Here is a 21,499-nt window from a genome sequence, read left to right as displayed (position 1 = left end):
GGGGTTCTAAGAACTCAATTAACTTGTTTAGGAACCATTGACTAGTCAGCATACCTCTTAGTCCTGTGGCCTTGCTACACTCTGTGAGACAAATTACTGTACAGTTGATAGTAGTGAGAATAATTTTCTAGAGCCTTATTATAATTCTAGCCTCAGTTTACTACATTTCAGGAAATGCTAAAACACATACATACAGGCAGACACACAAGTGCACACACACACCCATGGGCCCACACACACATACCCCAGGGCTAAGTTAGTAGATACTGTTATCCTGAATTTCCATAGTGTGAACTTGTATAGAGAGTTAAACCGTTTTCTCGGGATCACACAGATGGCGGATCTATGTAATAGGAATTCTTTATGGCAGATTTCTTTTGGTATTTCAGGGAAGGCAACAATAGCAATATATGCAAGATGCACTTGGCTTGCACTCAACCCCATCCTCTATCAATCTATGGTATAGTGTGGTACTGGCTGGTCACAAGCTTAGATAAAATTTTCCTTTAAAGTCAGTCTATAATGAAACTTCATTATAGAAAACTCATAAAATGGCTCTGGACTTGACACCCCCCCCACTCTTAACCACAGATTGTTTGAGACTTTAAATAATAACAATTTCCTGTTTTTAACTGCCCTTTCTTGTGTGCCATTGTTTCTTTTGCAGAGTGATGTGTGGTCTGTGGGAATCACTGCTATTGAAATGGCTGAAGGAGCTCCTCGTGAGTAAAAATGTTGAATATTTTTTGAAGTTTAGGAAAATGCACTCTACAAATCTGTCTCTGGGGAAGCAGATGAGGCTTTCAGTGGCCACACAGGTGTCACACTTTGTGCCAAACTACGATTGGTGGCCTTTCCAGTGATAATCAAATGCTTTTGTCGGAATGGCTAAATATGAGTATATTAATATAAAAACAGTTTGCGCTTTGCTTTTCTTTCTTGTGATATCTTATTTTAGGCTGACTGAGTGTCGTTTCAGGTTGGCCTCAGTAGTTTTCAGTCCTGTCAGTCTGATCTGGAATCCTTGGCACACTAATCTACGTTGTCTGGTGGAATATTTAGGTTCCAGAACATTTAAAGTCACACACTGTTACTGCATCGGGCTGTGAGAGTTGAGAAAACACTCCACAGGTTCATTGAAACTGAGCCAATCCTCAGTATTCCTCAGCAATGTTAGGGAGTAAAAGCATTTTTACCTTTGGAGTCAGTCCAGCTCACCCTTGGTGTGCCCTCTTTGCTCCTTTCAGCCACATCAGTGCCCTAAACTATTTTCTCTTGTTTCCCCCACCTGTCAATGACCTGTCAGCATCTTGTTCTCTCAAGGCACTGCTTTCTGGTAGGAAAGTAAAAATGGAGCATGAACTTGGACATAGATCTGTGTTTTTCAACCTTTTTTTAATCTCATGGCTCACTTGAATCTATAGTTAAACTTCCATGACACACTTAAATTATGTTGATCAAAAAAAAAATAAGAGTCAAGAAAAGAATATACTTTACTCACCGTGCTTTGAACTCTTTTTCAAGACTAATTTAGTTCATGATCTTTAAAAATTTTCATGGCACATCTAAGATCCTCATCACAGCACGTCAGTGTGTCGTGGCACACCAATTGAAAATCGCTAGTGGTTAGTTGATAACCAAATAATTAATGTATGACTCTGGAGCGTAGCATATTTGCTGTCTTCAATGCCTAAATCTGAACATGAAATGACAGTGCATTCCCGGTAATGTTGAGTGAGAAGTGAGAGAAATTTCTAAGGGCTGTGGGTGGGATTACTATGCTTCCCCCTCTCCAAGCAGATCCTACAGATTCCCATCTTCCTCTGTGATCTCTCTGTACAAGGTCCACCCACCAAGCTTGGTAAACTTGAACTGTCTTAACCCTGTGTTTCAAGCCCAGTAAGAGGAATTTCAAGAAGTAGAAATAGTGGTAGCACAATTGTTGAGAATTCCTGGTGTCCCTTGGAATATTAAAAGGGGGCTGGGACAAAGCTGGGACAGATACGGAGATCAGGCTGCTATGAACCTCTATTCTAGTGCCCAAGAAACTGCAAAGCACTTAAGTTGGGTGAATAAAAAACCAGTGATGGAAGAGGTTATAATGTAAAATTTGTATATGATACATACAAAAAATTTAAACAAGACCAGGGAGATGTGAACTATTCTTCATCATCTGATAATTTCTGTTTGGGAAACATAGTTAGATGATGTTAGATCAGGCAACAGCAGCCCCTGCTCCTCCCTCTAATACTTCTTTTCCTTCTCTTTCTCTGTCTTCTCCTCTCTTCTCTCTCTTTAAATACACAATATGATATTTCATATTACCATTGATGCATATATCTGGTTGGGATACATGCCTGCATCAAGTAGTATTCTTTTTTTCCATTATTTCAAACCAGCTTTCTACGTGTTACAGGTTTGTTTGTACTTCTTGGTTCACCTTTTTTCTTTCACTATGTGTCATTCTGAATATTAAGTTATGGGAGAAGAAAAGTTGATGAGCAAACTCACAGGAGTACAGAGAAAGCGTTTTGCAAAGAGTACATGAATGGCAAACTGTATATAATAGTTGAGCAGGGACCAGGAGGTTCTGAACTCACAGGGAGGGAAAATAGGACCAGCCTGCCTAGTAAGTGTTTGGAATGGTACAACTGTGGGCATCAGTAACTCTAGGGAGCCTGCCTACTAAAACATTTCTCTTCCACCAGCCTCCTTACTGCCAGGAATATGACCTTTGCATAGAAACAATTGTGATCAGTTTAACTGCAGAAATCCTCAAGGTTATGATAATTAACATCTCAAAGAGGAGGTCTTCCAAAGTGACAAATATCTGATAGTAAATATCCTCTGAGATCCAGATAACAAAATTCTCTTTCTTTGGTTTTTCTCTGGTGATTTTTTTCCCAGAGAAGTGAAGAGAGGAAGAATAACTTCTCATTCATTGTAGGGGCACCAAAACGAGAGAACCGGACCCTTGCACACCAGGATCTGCTTCAGTCTGTGGGTTCTGAGCAGGAATTCAAATAGTATGGGAACCTTTCATCCAAGGCCAGGACATAGCAAGTAGTTATTCAAATACCAGAGTATTGTAAGCTGATTTTGAATAGATGTGGTTAGAATAGGATAGATAGCTTCTTTGTTTTTTATGGAAAAGAGAGAATCTTTGCCTGGATGAGAAGCAGGATAGGGTCAACAGTTTACTCTGATTCCCCTTCCTTGTCAAGGGTCAACAGTTACTCTGACTCTACTTCTTTGCAAGTGATCTCCACAGTATCAAGAAGAATGCTTGAAAGATATCTTTCCCTGTTGGGGCATTCTTCTTGATACTGTGCAGATCACTTTTAAAATTGTCAATGATGTTTCTTTATAGTCTTATTTTTTCTTGTGTGTCCTTCTCTCCCACCTCATGCCAATCTTTTTCTTATTAAGTAATATACACATAGATCATGAATACATTTATGCATATGTGGGTTACAATGTGTTGATTTTTTTATACAATTTGATGTGCTTACATCAAACTAATTAATATAGCTTCTACCTCATTTACTTGATTATTGTGTTAAGACATTTATGTTCTACACTTGATAGATTTGACTTGGATTAATACATTGTGGCATATGTATACCATGGAATACTATGCAACCTTAAAAAATATGGAGACTTTACCTCTTTTATGATTACATGTATGGATCTGGAACATATTCTCCTGAGTGAAGTATCTCAAGAATGGAGGAAAAAGTATCCAATGTGCTCAGTACTTCTATGAACCAACTTACATTTACTCACACTTTCTTATGAAAGAGAGAACACAACTATAGCCCAGGATGAAGGAGAGAAATGGAGTGCAAAGGGAGAGGTTTGATAGAGGGACGGTACATGGCGGGACTACACCTATGGAACCCTATATTGCAAGGGTACAAGTCAAATCTATCAAATGTAGAACATAAGTGCCTCATGCTAATCTTTACCTGAGTGCCTTTTTCAGACCTACCCTTATCCCATCAAGGAGCTCATTCTTTTGATGTTCAGAAGAGTCCTTCAGATCTCAATGTGTGTTAGGAATAAACCACATTATTTAACCTAATTCAAACTAAGCCCAGTTTAATATATGTGCAACCCTCCAAGAGATGTGTTTTTAAAGGAGGTTTACTATTTCAAAGGAATGAACTTCTAATGATGAACATTTAGGCAGTGTTATGAAATATGGGCTGCAGGGGGCATTTGTCTACATTCCTAAAATTAGAACATATAAGACACCATCCACAGCTGCTGTTGACATAGCTCTTGTACCCACCCTATGCTCCATTCCTTTGTGGACTTTTCCTCTCCTTTAATGAAAACGTACCTAGTCTGTGTCCTAGCTCTTGACCCCTGAAGATGTTCTCAGCAGACTAAAGGATGCTCAGATGTTGATAAATGACAACTATTTAGTTTTGTAAGAACTCTCTTAAACAATTTGTTTAAAGGACAAAACCTCAAGACTAATTGGGCACAATAAAAGAATAAAAAGAGTCAAGTATGATCCTGATCCTTTATGCTTGGAACTAATTCTGCCCTCAGTTATACAAATGCACCTTCTATTAATTTATACCCATACAATGGAGAACAAACCTTGACCTTTGCACAATTGCCTTGGCATTACCCTTATAAAAATCACCCTGGAGAGATTTTTCTACTACTATGCAAGGCTGGTTTGGCACTTTAGATTTTCTGAGAATGAATTTGGGGAGAGGAAGGATGGCTTTATCAAGAGTCATTAATATCAAACTGTCCTCACATGAATGACATGCTTATAGCGTTAGATGAAATTTACACTATGGCTCTTCATTGGGGATTTTTTGCTCTGCCAATTTTCTTTAATCAAAACATAAAAGGAAATAAGTGAAGTGAGACACATATTTAAATGCTTATTGAAAAATCCAGAATTCCCAAACCAATGAGGTAATTAATTTATATAGTACATATTGGAATAGGCTTTTCTTTGTATGCCTGTGTGTATGAAAGAGAGAATGAAAGGCCAATAATTTGGCACAGATTTGAAGTGCCAGATAGTTTAAAATTTTTATTATAATATCAATAGCTAATATTTATTAAGCACCTATTACAAGCCAGATACTTTTACTTGTAAGTTGCTATTTAATCTTCTCAGCAACTCTTTGAAGGGATTCCTCCTACATTTCCTGTTTTTCTAGATGAAGAAACAGATACAGATAGGTTAAGTAATTTGCTTAAAGTCACAAAAGCAGAGCTAGGATTAAAACCCAGGTGATCTTACTCTAGACCAGTGGATTTCAGCCTTCCTAATGCTGCAGTGTATTTTCAGTGTTAAAAGGGGTCATGACTGGATGGCACCTGTGGCTCAAAGGAGTAGGGCACTGGCCTCATAGGCTGGAGGTGGTGGGTTCAAATCCAGCCCCAGCCAAAAACTGCAAAAAAAAAAAAAAGAAAAGAAAAGAAAAAAGGGTCATGACTCAGGTGTGTTTTTCGTAGTCACAGTATATCTAACTCTTGTTCTAGGACTCTTAGTTACCAAAATAGATTCTTTTCCACTTTCTAGACCACTAAATCACTTTTATTCCTGTATTATTTTTTCTCAGCTAAAGTCTGGTTGACTTTTTCTTTTTCAGGTTGATTTTTTAAATCCATAATTACATATTCTAGCTTTACAACTGTAAATATCTACAAAACCAACAGAAGAGTGCTTATGTCTACTTTCAAATAACTTGACTAGATATAAGTCATCAACTGCATATTTCACAACCTTTGACTAGTTTATTATTGATTTTTCGCACCTGGTGATGGTGTACCATTAGCATCTTACATATTGGAGTATTTGTGTTAAAATGAGCTTTTCCTTTAACTACCTTCTCTTGTATGTATGTATCCCTTAGTGTCTATTCAACATGATAAGTGAAAGAACACTTAAAATCCCCTCTGAAATAAGAAGTGGGCTGTGTTGTTATCTTTCTCATTTTTTTCTAAATTCATCTATTTCCATTTGCAGCTCTGTGTAATCTTCAGCCCTTGGAAGCCCTCTTCGTTATCTTGAGGGAATCTGCCCCTACAGTCAAATCCAGTGGATGGTAAAGATGAAAGTCTTAATCTCTTAAATATGTTGACTTAACATTTTTATGTAATGAAGATGTCTTAATTTGTTTGGTCACTCGTTTCTGCTTCACCATCACGGTTGGACAATATTCCCTAAAATCCAGTATCTTAACTGGAAAATTTAAATGATCAGTTTCCATTAACAGCTAGCTAGCCATCTAGAAATAAATAATATCCCCCATTATATATTATGATGATATTACTGTCCTGCCTTTCATTAATGAACATACTCAGTTGTTTCCCAAGTAAGAAGATGGACCAATGGTAATAATTTGCAAAATTTCTTACTGTGCCAGGCTAGGCAGTCTATAATTGCAATGTATAGCCTGTTGTTTGGTCAATTAAACTGAACATCCATAAACCTGGAGCAGAGGACTTGTCCTTCCAGTATGCTTCAGGACAGCTAAACTTGGAAACTGTCCTCTCTGAAGCTTGTCGATCTAGTACTTACACTCTTGTTCATTTTTCGTATTCAGGGCTTGAATAGAAAGCCTCATAGGAGTGGTGGAGTGTGATTTGACTGCTGACATTCCTCATTGTAATTCGGTTTAACCCTGTCCACAGAATCAGGCTTTCTGGCCACATCTGTTTTTATGGGCCATTTTAAAAAGATTACTTATCCTGGTGCTGTTAACAACCTCTGTTTGGATCACATATCCATGCCTCTGTAGTTAAAACTGCATATAGTCAAATGAAACCTTCAGAGTATGACTGTCATGGGCTGACTAATATAGTCTCACAGAGCATATATATCACATTAACTATTTAATTGCCACATCACTGAGTTTTGACATGTGCACATAGCTAAACTTATAGAAGTTTCTATTGCTACTTAGGCAGAAAATACTGTTGATTCTCTATCCTTTTCCTAGGTTTAAATGGCCTCACTGTATAATATATATTGCCAAACTGCCAATTGAAAGACAATTACAGCTATAGTCTCACCAAAAATAATGATTTTCAGAGTAGCATGTGGGTGGGGGTCCGAAGAGGCGTGGTAGGCTTGAAAATACGTTTATGTCTTTGACTCATTTCTTTTAGGTCTCGCAAATTCCACAATTTTATGGAACAATGCATGATAAAAAATTTCCTGATTCGTCCTACTTCGGCAAACATGCTTCATCATCCATTTGTTCAGAACATAAAACATGAACGGCATGTTGTTGAGTCATTAACGAAGCATCTTACTGGGATCATTAAGAAAAGACAGAAAAAAGGTAGAATCTGCGATGTTTCACTTTACTGAAATGAATAGTCAGATAAAAGCAGAATTTAACTCACAGATTGGTTTTGGAAAAAAAAAAACATTTGTTTAAGAACTAGGTTGAAAATAAAAGTTCTGAGGCCTTCCATACTTTTTATTTTCAATACTACCAACAATGTGCTATGTGTTCTTATACAATTCATTAACTCTGGCCTCAGTGTGCATGCATGCACGTACGCATGCACACGCACATAATTGTAATGCTTAATATATATCGATCACAAAAGATGAAAACAAGTCACATTTGAGAACCTCTTGTAATTGTGGAAGTGAAATGTGACTTAAGTATTACAATTGTAATACAATTTTTCCTTTCTTACGATGTGCATACACTTTTGGCATCCTTTACACATACACACACACACACACATACTATATATGGCTATTCATTTTTGCCAGTGACAACTGGCAAGTATTTATATTTACAAAGGTGGTGAACACCTCAAGTAGAATGTTGTGATGTGTGTCAATTTTAAGTAAATTAACTAAAGGAAAAAGTTATAGGTAACAAAATCTATACCTTACTGTCCTTTTGTAGTTGATATTTTGACTTCCTAGAGATAAGTGGATTTGTAATTAGCCATTTATTGACTAATAATTTTGAAGTAGTGTTTGTGCACCATATAAAGCTTATTTGATGTACTGAACTTCAATTGTATTATTAAAGAAACTAGTTTATACAAATGAAAGTAAACTCCTATCTATTAAAAATGACAAGATGAATTTTCACCAAATCCAGAGACTTGGGATTTGTTAATCTTCTCGTTTACTTGGCATATTTCACATTTAATCTTGGGTAGGGTTGAGAGTAACAATGGAGTGTAGAAGGGGAACTTGAAAAAAGCAGGCACCCTCAGAGGAGCTAAAGTATTGATTACAGGGGATCTTATTTCATCTGAGGAACTGTATCTATGCTATTTGGAAGTAAGGAACAACAGGAATTAATTTACTTACCTTAATAATTTACTTACTGAACAAACATCACAGAGGCTAGTAATCTCCAGTGGGTTCAGGAAAACCACACATCTACTTGACAATTTGCTGATTTCCAGGGTTGTAAGATTTCCAAAATGTTACCTGTAGGAAAATAACCATTTATATGGAGGTTACTCTCAAGTAAATATAGTTGTACTATAAACATTAAAATAGGACATTCAAAAGAAAACTTTTGTCTGTAAGATGATTTCAGTAGTAACAACATAGCCAATAGGGAAGAACCTGAATTTTTTCAAGGCATTAAGTGTAAAACCCAGAGTTAAGAATTTGCCTTCTCATCAAAAAGACCAAAGCTCAATCCTAAGCTATAAAGTTTGCTATCTAGAGCCCATAGCTGTAAGCCATGCTCATCACCCATCTAGATTTTCTCTTGTCCTGGTTTCCCTTTGTCCCATTCTCTCTTCTTTCTCTTTTAGAACTGCAGCATTCAGATTGCTACTTTTTTCCCCCATGCCTAAAGAAATTAACCTGCATGCAATTGCTGTCCTGTGCTGCAAAAGTGGGCCTGGAAACTAGGACATTATTTACATCACCAACCAAGTTTATCTGAAGGGCTACCTTTTTGCCTTTGTGAATTCACTCCCTATCCCAAGCATTAAAGGGTACAAAGTCACTAAGGTGGATTACATGGTTCTTTGCTATTTATGTGTTATGTTTTTCTCTTTCGTAAAAAGGGATACCTCTGGTCTTTGAAAGAGAAGAAGCTATCAAGGAACAGTACACCATGAGAAGATTCAGGTGTGTTAGACGAATTGCATATATAATTTAATGATATCAATTTGCATAAGACAGTTGATTACATAGTGTTGCCTTTAACTCAAAATGACTTAATCCTTTCTGATACAACAAAAAGATACTGAGTGGAAATGTTGAAGAGAATTTTTTATTACCACCCAATGACTCCTTAATACCTGGCCATAGAACAATCAAGTAGATTATCAGACACCATTACTAATTGAATACATTAGTAATACAAATGTTACCTGCAGGATATTTCAGACTTTACAAGAATAATTCCAGAAAGATTTGTTGAAAATATCTTTGTTGTAGAAAATTTCCATATTTTTTTCTTTTCTTTCTTTTTTTGAGACAAGAGTCATACTTGGTCACCCTTGGTAGAGTGCTGTGGCATCACAGCTCACAGCAACCTCAAATTCTTGGGCTCAAGAGATTCTCTTACCTTAGCCTTCCAAGTAGCTGGGACTATAGGTGTCTGCTACAATGTTAAGCTAGTTGTTTACAGACAAGGTCTCACCCTGGCTCAGGCTGGTCTCGAACTCCTGAGCTCAGGCAGTCCACTGCCTTGGCCTCCCAGAGTATTAGGATTATAGGTATGAACCACCATGCCCAGCCAATATGTCCATCTTTTAAAATAAAAGCAGTTTCCCTAAATGCCTCGATTTCACTGAAAACAATCTAATTTTGTGGCAATCATTTGTATATTTATTTCAGAGGACCTTCTTGTACTCATGAGCTTCTGAAGTTGCCAACCAGCAGCAGATGCAGACCACTTAGAGTCCTGCATGGAGAACCCTCTCAGCCGAGGTGGTTGCCTGATCGAGAACCACAGGTCCAAGCACTTCAGCAACTCCAGGGAGCAGCCAGGGTGCTTATGCCACTACAAGCCGTGGACAACACGCCCCGGCTTCTACAGGGGCAGGCTCAGGCACCTCAACGACTACAAGGGGCAGCTCGGGTGTTCATGCCACTGCAGGCTCAAGTGAAGGCTAAGACCTCTAGGCCCCTCCAGATGCACCTTAAGGCACCTCCACGACTACGGAAGGTAGCCGGTGTGTTCATGCCACTACAGGCACAGGGTAAGATACCCAGGCCTCTGCGGGCCCAGGCCCAGGCCCAGGTACCTAAAGAGCAGCAGGCTCAGGCCCAGGACCAGCCATCAGAACAGCCCCAAGATCTGGACCAGGTGCCAGAGGAATTTCAGGGGCAAGGTCAGGTACCTGAACAACGACAAGGGCAGGGTCAGGCCCCTGGACAACAGCAGAGGCAGAACCAGGTACCTGAACAGAACCTGGAGCCTGAACAGCCAGAGGTACAGGAAGAGGCTTCAGAGACAGAGCCCGAGGCAGAGGAGGAGGAACCCGAGTCACTGCAAGTACAGGCTCTGGTGTTCCTGCCCCTGCTGTCACAGAACCACCACGTGCTTTTGCCACTGCATTTGGATACTCAGGTGCTCATTCCAGTAGAGGAGCAAACCGAAGGATTATCTCTGGCACAGGCCTGGGTATTGGAGCCCTCACAGGCAGTTAGCTCAGTTCAGGCGCTGATAGAGGGACTATCGAGGGATCTACTCCGAGCACCAAATTCAGATGAATTAAGGCCACTCGGTCCACTGCAAACCCTTCTAGAAAACCTGTCATCAAACGTGTTTTATTCTCAACCCGAACAGGCTAGGAAGAAAAAATCAAGAGTTTCTAGTTTAAGGCAGGCTCTGGCGAAAAGACTGTCACCAAAGAGGTTCCGGGCAAAGTCATCACGGAGACCTGAAGAGCTGGAACTCTCGGATTTTGAAGCCCACAGGCAAAGGCGCCAGCGCAGATGGGAAGAAATCTTTAATCAGCATGAGGAGGATGTGAGACCAGTTGAAAATGTAAGCGTTTTTGATAATTTTTACGCTGAGTTAGAAATGCAGAGAAAATGTGCTAGTTCATGCTGATAGTTCTCCTCTGTAAAACCAAATGAAATAAATATTCCCTGTGTTCCATAGAAGATTGACTGATTTTTACTTCAAATAAATTATCCTGAATTTTCAAGATAATTGTGACTGAATATGAGTCACAAACCTTTTGTTGGAATGATGTAGGTAATTGCTTAATGCATCTCTATTGAAATATAGTTTGAATTAGTAGTTTTTGACTTGTCCTTGCCTTAACCAATAAAGGGATAAACATATGTACATTTAAAATTACTATTTTGGACCTTTAAAAAATACTTTAATTATTTAAAATTTCAAAGATAACTCATTGAAAGTAAACGCAAAAACAATTTGGTTTTGTTCTTCTAACCTCTGTACGTTTAATTGCTTTTTCTTCCCACTGAATACTGAGCTGGACTATTTGAGTGAATTACACTCAATTTTGTTTTTCAGGATGTTTAAGTCAAGGTTAAAATGAGAGAAAAAGCAGTTTCCAAAAGATTTTGCATATGATGACCATATTTATGACTTGTCTCACCAATTCGCTGCCCCTTTTACATAATTAGTCAATGACATGACCTCACTGAACATGAAACAAGTTATAAATTGTGTCTCTGCACACTTTTGAAATGTGAAAAACAATGTATTAAAGTCTATCTTTTTAAGGAACAATCAATAAAACCTCATTCTTTTGAAAACCAGTAACATGAAATAGATGTAATATGACCAGAGTTATTGAATTTAATCTGGCAAATCTAATCTCATGATGAAGAGTTGGTGAACTTGATAAGCAAATTAATGAGGTTAGACAACATTAGGAGGACAGTTGTTTTCTAAAACATTGAAGCATTCATTTACATAAAAGGAATCATTGTGATGGTTCTAAATTAGATCCTGTGATCTACATCCATTTATTAATCATAATTAATTCCTAGCACTCTGGGAGGCCGAGGCAGGTGGATTACTTGAGTTCTTGATTTTGAGACCAGCCTGAGCAAAAGCGAGACCCCATCTCTACCCAAAATAGAAAAACTGAGGCAAGAGGATCACTTGAGCTCAAGAGTTTAAGGTTGCTGTGAGCTGTGATGCCCCAGCACTCTATCCAGGGTGACAGCTTGAGACTCTGTCTCAAAAAAGAAACATTAATCATAATTGATGTAGTAATTACAAGTGAATCTTGTCTGATTAGATAAGGAATTCTTTTGGTTCATGCACTTGAGCCAATTGAATAAATGCTGATTCACTGACATGTTTAACATGGGAAGAGATAAAAGAAAGTGAAATGGATCTCTAGCAGGAAAAGATGGAGATATAAAGAAAAGAAATCAGATGCAGAAGGGGGAGGTATAAATCCAGAATGGTCATATTTGCAAAAATAATGGCATTTAAAATGCAAATGATTATTCTCAATGAGCTCTAGTAATCAGATAGATCTAATGGGTTCTGCGTTTGTAAAAACGACTAACATATTTCCCTGAAAGACTCACAGTATTATCAGCATGACACATACTTACTGTCATTAATTATTTTTAATATGTACATGGGAAGCCATTCCAAAATAGGAAAAAAAAGTCAATAAATAATAGCATTCATATCTTACAGGTAGTCCTTAAAGAAAACATAAAGGAAAAGAAAATTATTGATAATAATAGCCAAAGTCAAAGGTATTTTGGAATACTTGAAATTTTAGTAGATTTTAGAATACTTCAACTCACTGGCAGGAAAAAAGCATATTTTTATTACACTTTTTGAATTGAAGAGATAATACTGATTGGCTTAAAAGGGAAAACAGTTTCCTCAAGTTCTAGAGCTTGATTATGGAGAACATATTTGCACCTCTGTATTACAGATCTTGCATTTTTCAAGAAGACCAACCTTCAGAGTTATATTAGCTTACTAAAGGTAACAGTACAGTGTTATTAGTTAATCAAGATTTAGAACAGAGATAAACCTGGATCCCATAGATGAGATTCAGGAGGTCAGCAATCCCCTTGGAAATAATATGCAAATGTGCATATCTATATGTAATTTTCTAAAGTCAAACTGTAGCAGTCTTCAGATTCCAAAAGGGAGCCAGAAGTAAAACCTGTTAGAAACTGCTTGTTTAAGTCATTTTTACTATTGCGAAATTACTCTTTTAAGGTTTACATTAGGATGATGGAGTTGTTCCTATCACTTGCATTTTAGCAACAATTAAAATATTTATTTTCCTTTTTGTGTCAAAGGACAAAGAAGATGAGTCATCAGACAACGATGATGAAGTATTTCATTCCATTCAGGCCGAAGTCCAGATAGAACCATCACAGCCATGCATTCCAAATCCTAATGGAGATGAGGTAAATTTCTCCATATGAGTTGTTGTGACGTTAGAAAGAGCCTGAAACAGTGGTGGTTAAACTTTTTGGCCTCAGGATCCCTTTATACTCATAAATATTGAGGACCCCCCCCCAAAATTTTATTTATTACATAGATTGTCATTCAATATTTAACTAATTAGAAATTGAAATTGGAAACAATTAAAAATAATTCACTTAAAAGTTGTAAAACTATTACATGTGCATAAGCAACCAACTTTTTAATGAAAAGTAACTATATTTTCCAAAATAAAATTTTAGAGAGAATGAAATTGTTTTATATTTTGGTAGAGCTCTTTAATCTATCTTGCTTAATGGAAAACAGCTGGATTCCCATATCTGCTTTGGCATTCAATCTGTTGCCATATGTTGTTTTGGTTGGAGTATATGAGTAAAAACTGGCTACTCACAAATAGGTAGTTAGAAAGGGAAAAGTTTTACAGATTTTTCAGATAATTGTGGAAATTCTTTGATAATGTACTGCACCTAGATAAATTGAATTTAAAACCATATTTAAAAAAAGTTGTATACTTTTTAATATTAAAACCCATTGGTCTGTCTTGTGCTATGAATATTTTGCTTATGCAGGCTTTTTAACTTCATGTATTGGTTTGTTGGAAAATATATATTCACTGTGTATGCAGACCTCTCCGCATGTTTACATGTTCTCTTATACAGTAGCAAAAACAAGCATTTGTAATAATCTCCATCCATTCCATCATAAAAGCCATTGCGTATTGGCAAACTGTCAAGTGCTTAGTAGTAGATTCGGGTTTAAAAATTCTAATTTTCCCTTGAAAGCTCAAAGTGTATCATTATTAACAAATAGCAATCTGTTTTTTTTTTCTCAAGTTGACAGGCTTACTTCATTCATTTAAAATAAAATGTCTACCAAATACCAAATAGGATGAATAATTCGTTTGTCAGTCTTCCTTTAAGCAAAAATATTGAGCCTGAAAAATGCTGGTAGTTTAGTTTGTAAAGCAATGGCACATGTCTTTTTCCTTGATTGTCTCTGTTCTGGGATTCAGTTTGTAACAAGTTCTGGGTCATTTTACTGTGGTTTATTTACTTGCAATTATGGGAATAATTAAGTTGGTCCTAGTGTCCAGTTGACATCTGTTTTCATGACTACCTCAATAGTATCCTAGTTAGCACATGTATTAGTAAGGCAAGTGTCATAAGGTAGGCTCAGTTCTTGTGTAAACAAGGCAGCATCATCATAACCAGGATTCCTAAAGGCCAGCCATCTAAAAGATATTTTTCACTAAGGTAGATTCAGTGAGTAAGTGAGTAAGCTCAAAGTCTTGCCTTACTGATAGTGGATTAGGAACCTCATTGTTTTTCCTAATCAACACAAGATGCTTCACAGGAGTCTACTATGAAGTCTTTGATGGACAATTCTCTTTTTTAAATACAATCTTCTTGATACTAACAGTCCTCTGAAGTGGACAGAGCATACTGCTTTGTAAATGTTAACTACTGGCAGAAGAAACATAAGATGGATTGCATTGTTTAATTTGAAGAAGCGATATATCTTTTTCTCTGCCTTCCTAAATGATTTTACTCATACCCTCAGGCAATAATTATTACCATAAGCAGGACACTTAAACAGGAAAATCATTGTCAGATTAAATATAGCCAGTGCGTATTAGGCATCATCTTTATTGTTTAAGGCCATTTGGGCCTCTTGTTTTGAGAAATTTGGGCCTCTTATTTACTGATATCAATAAACTTCCTGAGAGCAGCTTCGTAAACCAAGAGGTCTAGACTGGGTCAATAGGATGCCAGCGATTTAATTGAAAGTGGCAACAGTTAGACAGATGCTTCTGTTGCATACTGCCAAACATCTGGTTATACTTGGAAACACTCATTATCAAAATGTGAAAGATTCACAGCATTTTTCATTTCTCACTTATCTGTCTCTTGGAGTGTAAAGACAGCCTGATAAGTTACTTTACGAAGAAAAAATAGTGTAGTAAAGCTAGTATGGTTTCCAGAAACTATAAAGTAAGTGTATCAGCATGAAAATACTAGATTTCTAAACAGTATTAACACATTGAAATTTCCTTTCTAAAGAATTTAGTGTGACGGTCTTGTTGCATGTCACAATGACCTATTTTTCTAGCAGCTAAAAACTGTTATGAGTAGGAACCTAGTGGTAAAAAACTACATGAGGCAAGGCAGCGTCCCATGGCCCTGTCCATCAGTGTTGACAGAAAATAAATTTCTTCCATTCATGGAAGTTGGCTCATACGTGCGTTTTCTTGAGTGTTTTGCTATATGTATATGAGATGGGTGTATAATTAGTAAAATGAAAACTAATTCATTTAGAGGTGAAAAAGTATTTGGAACACTAATTATGATAGTGCAGTCAAATTTTTAAGTGGAGATACATGCCTTCTTAATGACAGGGCAGTTTTGACCCTTGAAATTTATACATGTGACAGCTGTTGAAAATTTAGGATCCAGCTTAATAGGGTGAGTGAGTATTTGAACTTAAATTCTTAAACTCTGAGTGAGAAGTTTGCACTTGATATAGAAAGCAATGTGGTAACACAGAAGGAACATTAAATTAGAAGTTGGAAGGCCTGCATTCTCATTTTAGATGTTCCTTTGACTTGATGATAAAATTCTAGAAAATTTATTTTTCCTGAGTGCTACAGATGTCCTGACAATAAAATGAGGGTTTTTGATTATATGATCTCCAGGAATCTGTTTCCATACTAAAATTCAAAGATGTCATCAGAAATTATGGTTAAGCACTTCTAATGTTTTACTGTGACATTTATGAAAATAGAATCTATTTATTAAAACCATATTTTATAAGTTTGATTTTTATGAAAATAGATACGAGAAAGGTATTTTACCATAAATAAATTACTCAGATGAATTTATGATGAAGAATTCTACTGAGTATTCTTTTGTGGTTTTAAGGTTCAAGAGGGATCTATTGCTATGCCTTGCAACCAGGATCGTGCACATCATGTCACATTTTCCTCAAGGTATATGTCTTTGATTTCTATAATTCAAACTACTCATGATTAATTATCACATGAAAAATTAAAGCTTGTTTTTGTGATACTATGTTCCATGTGAAGTGAAAACTAAAATATTAACCCTCAAAAATATAATGAAGGTTTCTGATTATATGATCTCCATCATCACCATTGGCATTGTTGACCCACATTTAAAACCTTAATGGCAGTGATCCAGTGATTAGGCTAGATCTTTGATGTTCAAATATACTTTATTCTCTTCAAGCAATTATTTAGTTTGATAATTAGCTGACAAGACCACAACTTAACAAGAGATAAACAATAGCAATGAATTCCTTGACAGTGTTCAAAAAGTACTTGACAATAAAAAGACATGAAATTTCAAGTAAACTTTTTTGCATGTACTACATGGTAAGATACACCTGGAGTTTAAACCTTATCTCAGAAGCTGATGACACAGAATGAGTAAGCCTGAAAATAACACATAGTAAAAACCAAATCTTAGACTTAATATTCTGTCAATAAAATATCATACATAATATTGACAACACTCTATTTTTGACCTTTGTAATATTGAGAATCTTTAGTAATTTTTAAAGATGATTATGTTCTATAAGTTAGATGTTGTGTACAATGCGTTATATTTTAAAACCAAATTTTAAGTAGGTTTTCTTTGAAAAGCATACCACCTCCAACCCCAACTCATGATAGAGAGAACTTAGCTTAAGTGCATTTACTCGGTCATTCAGTAAATAGCTACTGAGCATTCACTATATTCTGGACAGTGTCATCAGAATTCATAGAGATGATGTTATGTGGTATATGTCTCTCTACCTCATTTTTTTTTAAGAGACAGGAGTCTCACTTTACACCCTCGGTAGAGTATCGTAGTGTCATAGCTCACAGCCAACTCCAGCTCTTGGGCTTAGGTGATTCTCTTGCCTCAGCCTCCCGGGTAGCCGGGACTACAGGCGCCTGCCACAACGCCCAGCCATTTTCTCGTTGCAGTTTGGCCAGAGCAGGGCCCAAAACAACCACCCTCAGTATATGGGGCCAGCGCCCTGCACTGAGCCACAGGCGCTGCCCTCTCTCTACCTCATTTTAAAAAAAATTTCCATGCATTTATGCCTTCAAATTTAGCTATTGTATAGAAATCTTGGAAAATTGGAAAGCAAGACTAAGAAATACCTTTCTTTTTCTCTGCACTCAGTGAATGGATTTTCATGGTCCTTCTGACCTCAAAGGGAAGAAACCAGTATTGAGTAGTTGTTTTTGGTTTCATGGAACATAACTTTAATAAAATCCAATGTATTAAAAAAAACCCTTAGCATTAAACTTGGAGTGATTATTCAGTTTATGAAAGGATTTTGAGTTTATGAATAGCAAATACCTTGCTTTTGGTTAAATTTCTTGTTAATCTTTCTTAAAATTGGGGCTATAGAAAAGACTTTTGTGATGTTTTGATACAGCCATACAAAGTGTATTAACCAAATGGGAATTTGTTAGAATGTTCCAGTTCTATTCTCTTAAAGTATCATGTGTACTCTATAAGTATATACAGCTATTATGTACTCATAATACTTAACAATAAAACAGGTTTTTTTTGTTTTTTGAGACAGAGTTTCACTCAGTTGCCTTGGGGTTGAGTGCTATGGCGTTATAGCTCATAGCAACCGCAAACTCTTGGGCTTAAGTGATTCTCTTGCCTCAGCCTCCCAAGTAACTAGGACTACAGGCACCTGCCACAACACCAGACTATTTTTTAGAGACAGGGTCTTGCTCTGGTGCAGGCTGGTCCAGAACTCCTGACGTCAAGCAATCCACTCACCTTGGCCTCCTACAGTGCTGGGATTACAGATGTGAGCCCATGTGTTTTCAAGGGCCATGTGTTAATCCCAATGTTAGGACATAAAGCAAAAGGGAAAATGTTACTGTATTTATAGAGCAAAAAAACAAGCCTGGCCCCAATAAAACAGAAACTTTTTTAAATGTTTCTTTTAAAAAGAAAAGACTTTTTGTCTGTTCTAGGCCTAAATCAATAGCCAAAGTCTTTCTATATAGAAACAGCAAAATAACTAGAAAATTTAGCAGCACTTGTATAAAGCAACTTCCTAAATATTCTTGGAAATTGAATAGTAAGATGTAAAGTGCCTTATTTGTTCATTCATCTATCTAAATCAGCAATGGGACATTAAAAAAAAACCATGAACTTTAAGCATTTTAAATCAGAATAATAATAATAGAATAAGAATGTGCTTATTGCTGCGTTACTCAGGTAATATTTGAATATTAGCTTAAAATGTTTATAGGAATTTTTAGAAACAAATATATATGAATGAAGCATACTACATGGAAAATTTTTTTTATATATTTTGGAAATTCTTCTAGATAAAATAGCAGGTTTGGGGAAAATGGAAATTGGAAAATACTACTTTTGCTCCACTACTTTTCAGTTTGATCTATACCCATGTATTTAAGCAAAATGTTTCATTAGTCTTTGTGTTGAGCTGTACATTCCCCTTATGCATGTTAGGACATGGCACATGCTTTTTTGTCTTTTCATTAGCATAAGCGTTCCTCAGCGGTCTCGTTTGGGACAAGCTCCGAAGCCCATTGATATCAGACAAAGAAGGTGTTTGCAAAATCCTCGGAATGGCCCAGCAGCAACAGGTGATTCAGAGCACAAAGTTTCAACATAAAAAAGCAATGCTAATGTTTAACAATTTCTATTTCAGAATTCAAGAGGGAAGAATTTCAAGAAGGGATGAATCAAAAGTATTAGGGAGGTCAAATAGGATTAGGAGCAGAAAGTCACGCAAGTGGTTTGGCAATTGGGTGGTCAGGGGTCACCTTTGAGAAATGGAAAATAATTTTTTTGGTGTCTCTTCGTTCACTTGGGTAGTAGTTAAGGATGTATTTAGAAAGGTGGGGAGAGTCAACTTTATTTCGTTTCTATACCAGGTAAGAAAAATATGGGAAAGGAACTTGGGAGAGGCCTCTCTAATAGGCTAAAATTGGATACACTAGTAGAATACTGGATACACTAGTTATAAGCATGTGTTTCATTTATCAATTTGTTATTTCACTTCTCTAAACCATTTATTATCTCATAAATGTCCCTAAATGATTTTACTCACAATAAATGAAAAATTAATCAAATCATAGAAAATAGCTTAGAAAAATTGATATGAACTTCAAATAAGTGTTTCATTTTAAGATGTGCTTTTTAGATAGTTTAAATGAATTATAGATTTGTGAAATATTAGCATAAACAAAACCAAAGGTTGTGTGTTCAATCATGAAATCTACCATTATCCAGTTTTAAGCAATCTAGGCAAGTTTAAGCAAGGAGAAAATTCCTAATTGAATCTCTGAGTCATCTCTAAAAATATAGCATACAGATTTTATTAAAATATTGATAAAAAATGGCTCAGCGCCCATAGCTCAACCGGCTAAGGCGCCAGCCACGTACACCTAAGGTGGCGGGTTCGAATCCCCAGCCCGGACCCGCCAAACAACAATGACGGCTGCAACCAAAAAATAGCCGGGCGTTGTGGCGGGCGCCTGTGGTCCCAGCTACTTGGGAGGCGGAGGCAGGAGACTCGCTTGAGCCCAGGAGTTGGGGGTTGCTGTGAGCTGTAATGCCACGGCACTCTACCCAGGGGGACAGCTTGAGGCTCTTTCTCATAAAAAAAAAAAAAAAAAAAATTGATAAAAAAATGAATACAGGTTTACCTTACCTTTTGCAAACTGAATATTTAAAGATCTGAACTTTAAAAGCCTATTCTTATGAAACTGAGATAATGGCAGAATTTTTTTTAAATAGTAGTGTCCCCTCTTGTACAAATACTATATTATAAAAAATAAGATAAGCCTAAGTGAAGGGTAAATTAAGGATTTTTTTCTCCAGAATCTTTTTCTTCTGGTTTGAGTTGGGCTGACTTTGCTAACACTGGGCAAACAACTAAAAATTTAAGGTTTATATGTGTTTCAATTTGGAAATAAGGAAATTCAGGTTAGGCCCCAAAGCAATCATGAACATTGATGGGAGGAAGAAGGAAATAGCATGTGTGCATATAATAGCTAAACATTATGCATCTTTTTAGCTTCAATATTATTTTATTGTATGTTCTTAGTAGAACATTTGGTATTCACATGAAATGACAGGAAGGAACTCTGATTTTATGACAGATATCAGAGGACCTTACTATAGTTTTGTGTCAAAGTCTCAAAACATTCACCAGGACTTCTTATTTGGTCTTCTAACACACCGAAAGAGAAATGGTTTCCTACACAAAAATAATAAATAAAAAACTACAACAGTACTAGAAGATGAGGACACAAATTTTGGCATGAGTTTAGTCAAGCATTCTTAAAAGACTGCAGTGTTTACAAATATGAGGTCTGACAATTAAGTTCACAAACTCATCTTAGCAAAAGTACTATGCACTTCATTGCTGAATATCATTATGGTCACCTTGAAGTACTCCCTGTGGGAAGCTATGCACCAATGTCAGCACCTAGTCCACCCTTCAGAGCAATTTTGGAACTCTTTCTGGAATGACCACCCATCAGAGTTGCCATCATAAAGCACACAAAAACAATAATGAATACCACTCAGCAAAACATTGCTACACATCAACATAAATACTGCTGTGAGACACTGACATGCCAAGATTATGAAACCTTACCGAGTTGCCTTCAATGCAAACATATGATGGCAAGTTTACAAAGTTAATTGTACATTAGTTTTTGGGGCCATTCCAAACAAAGAGTGATAATGTATATTACCGTTATAGAAAGGTTCCCAGCTGTGTAAGAACATATAACTTTGATCTCTTTTCAGTAGTTCACTCCTTAACTGTATTGAAATACATCAGGATATTTCACTTGGTAGAAAATGGGCAGTTAAGATTTCAAAATCAGCTCTCATTGTGAGAGTTTTAGGTAGTCTATTATCTTCTAGTGCACTGTTTAGCTCTTTTTCTATTGTTTAGTATGTGAGGCTAGTCCTTTCTATTCTTGTTACTAGTTACCAGTCGTACTATGTACTTTCTAACACAGACAGAAATATTTAGTAAGCTGTGTAGATCTGCAGATGGGACAAAATTTGAGCCTACTACTG

General features: G+C 36.6%; 1 protein-coding gene across 1 annotated transcript in view; it reads left to right on the top strand.

The window, feature by feature from the left end:
• NRK (Nik related kinase) overlaps positions 1-21,499 on the top strand; it is a 125,939-nt gene that overhangs the window by 76,125 nt on the left and 28,315 nt on the right. Inside the window, exons 9-16 of the mRNA XM_003801634.2 lie at positions 668-722; positions 6,005-6,083; positions 7,150-7,325; positions 9,043-9,106; positions 9,821-10,976; positions 13,247-13,357; positions 16,313-16,380; positions 18,947-19,044. Coding sequence (XP_003801682.1) covers positions 668-722; positions 6,005-6,083; positions 7,150-7,325; positions 9,043-9,106; positions 9,821-10,976; positions 13,247-13,357; positions 16,313-16,380; positions 18,947-19,044 — 1,807 coding nt within the window. The remainder of the gene's footprint in view (positions 1-667; positions 723-6,004; positions 6,084-7,149; positions 7,326-9,042; positions 9,107-9,820; positions 10,977-13,246; positions 13,358-16,312; positions 16,381-18,946; positions 19,045-21,499) is intronic.

The sequence above is a fragment of the Otolemur garnettii genome, unplaced genomic scaffold (genome assembly GCF_000181295.1).
Source record: "Otolemur garnettii isolate 467f Iridium unplaced genomic scaffold, OtoGar3 scaffold00216, whole genome shotgun sequence".
In the NCBI taxonomy this organism is placed as follows: Eukaryota; Metazoa; Chordata; class Mammalia; order Primates; family Galagidae; genus Otolemur; species Otolemur garnettii.
Note: the sequence above shows the minus strand (reverse complement) of the source record. Positions and strands in the feature narration are given on the sequence as shown.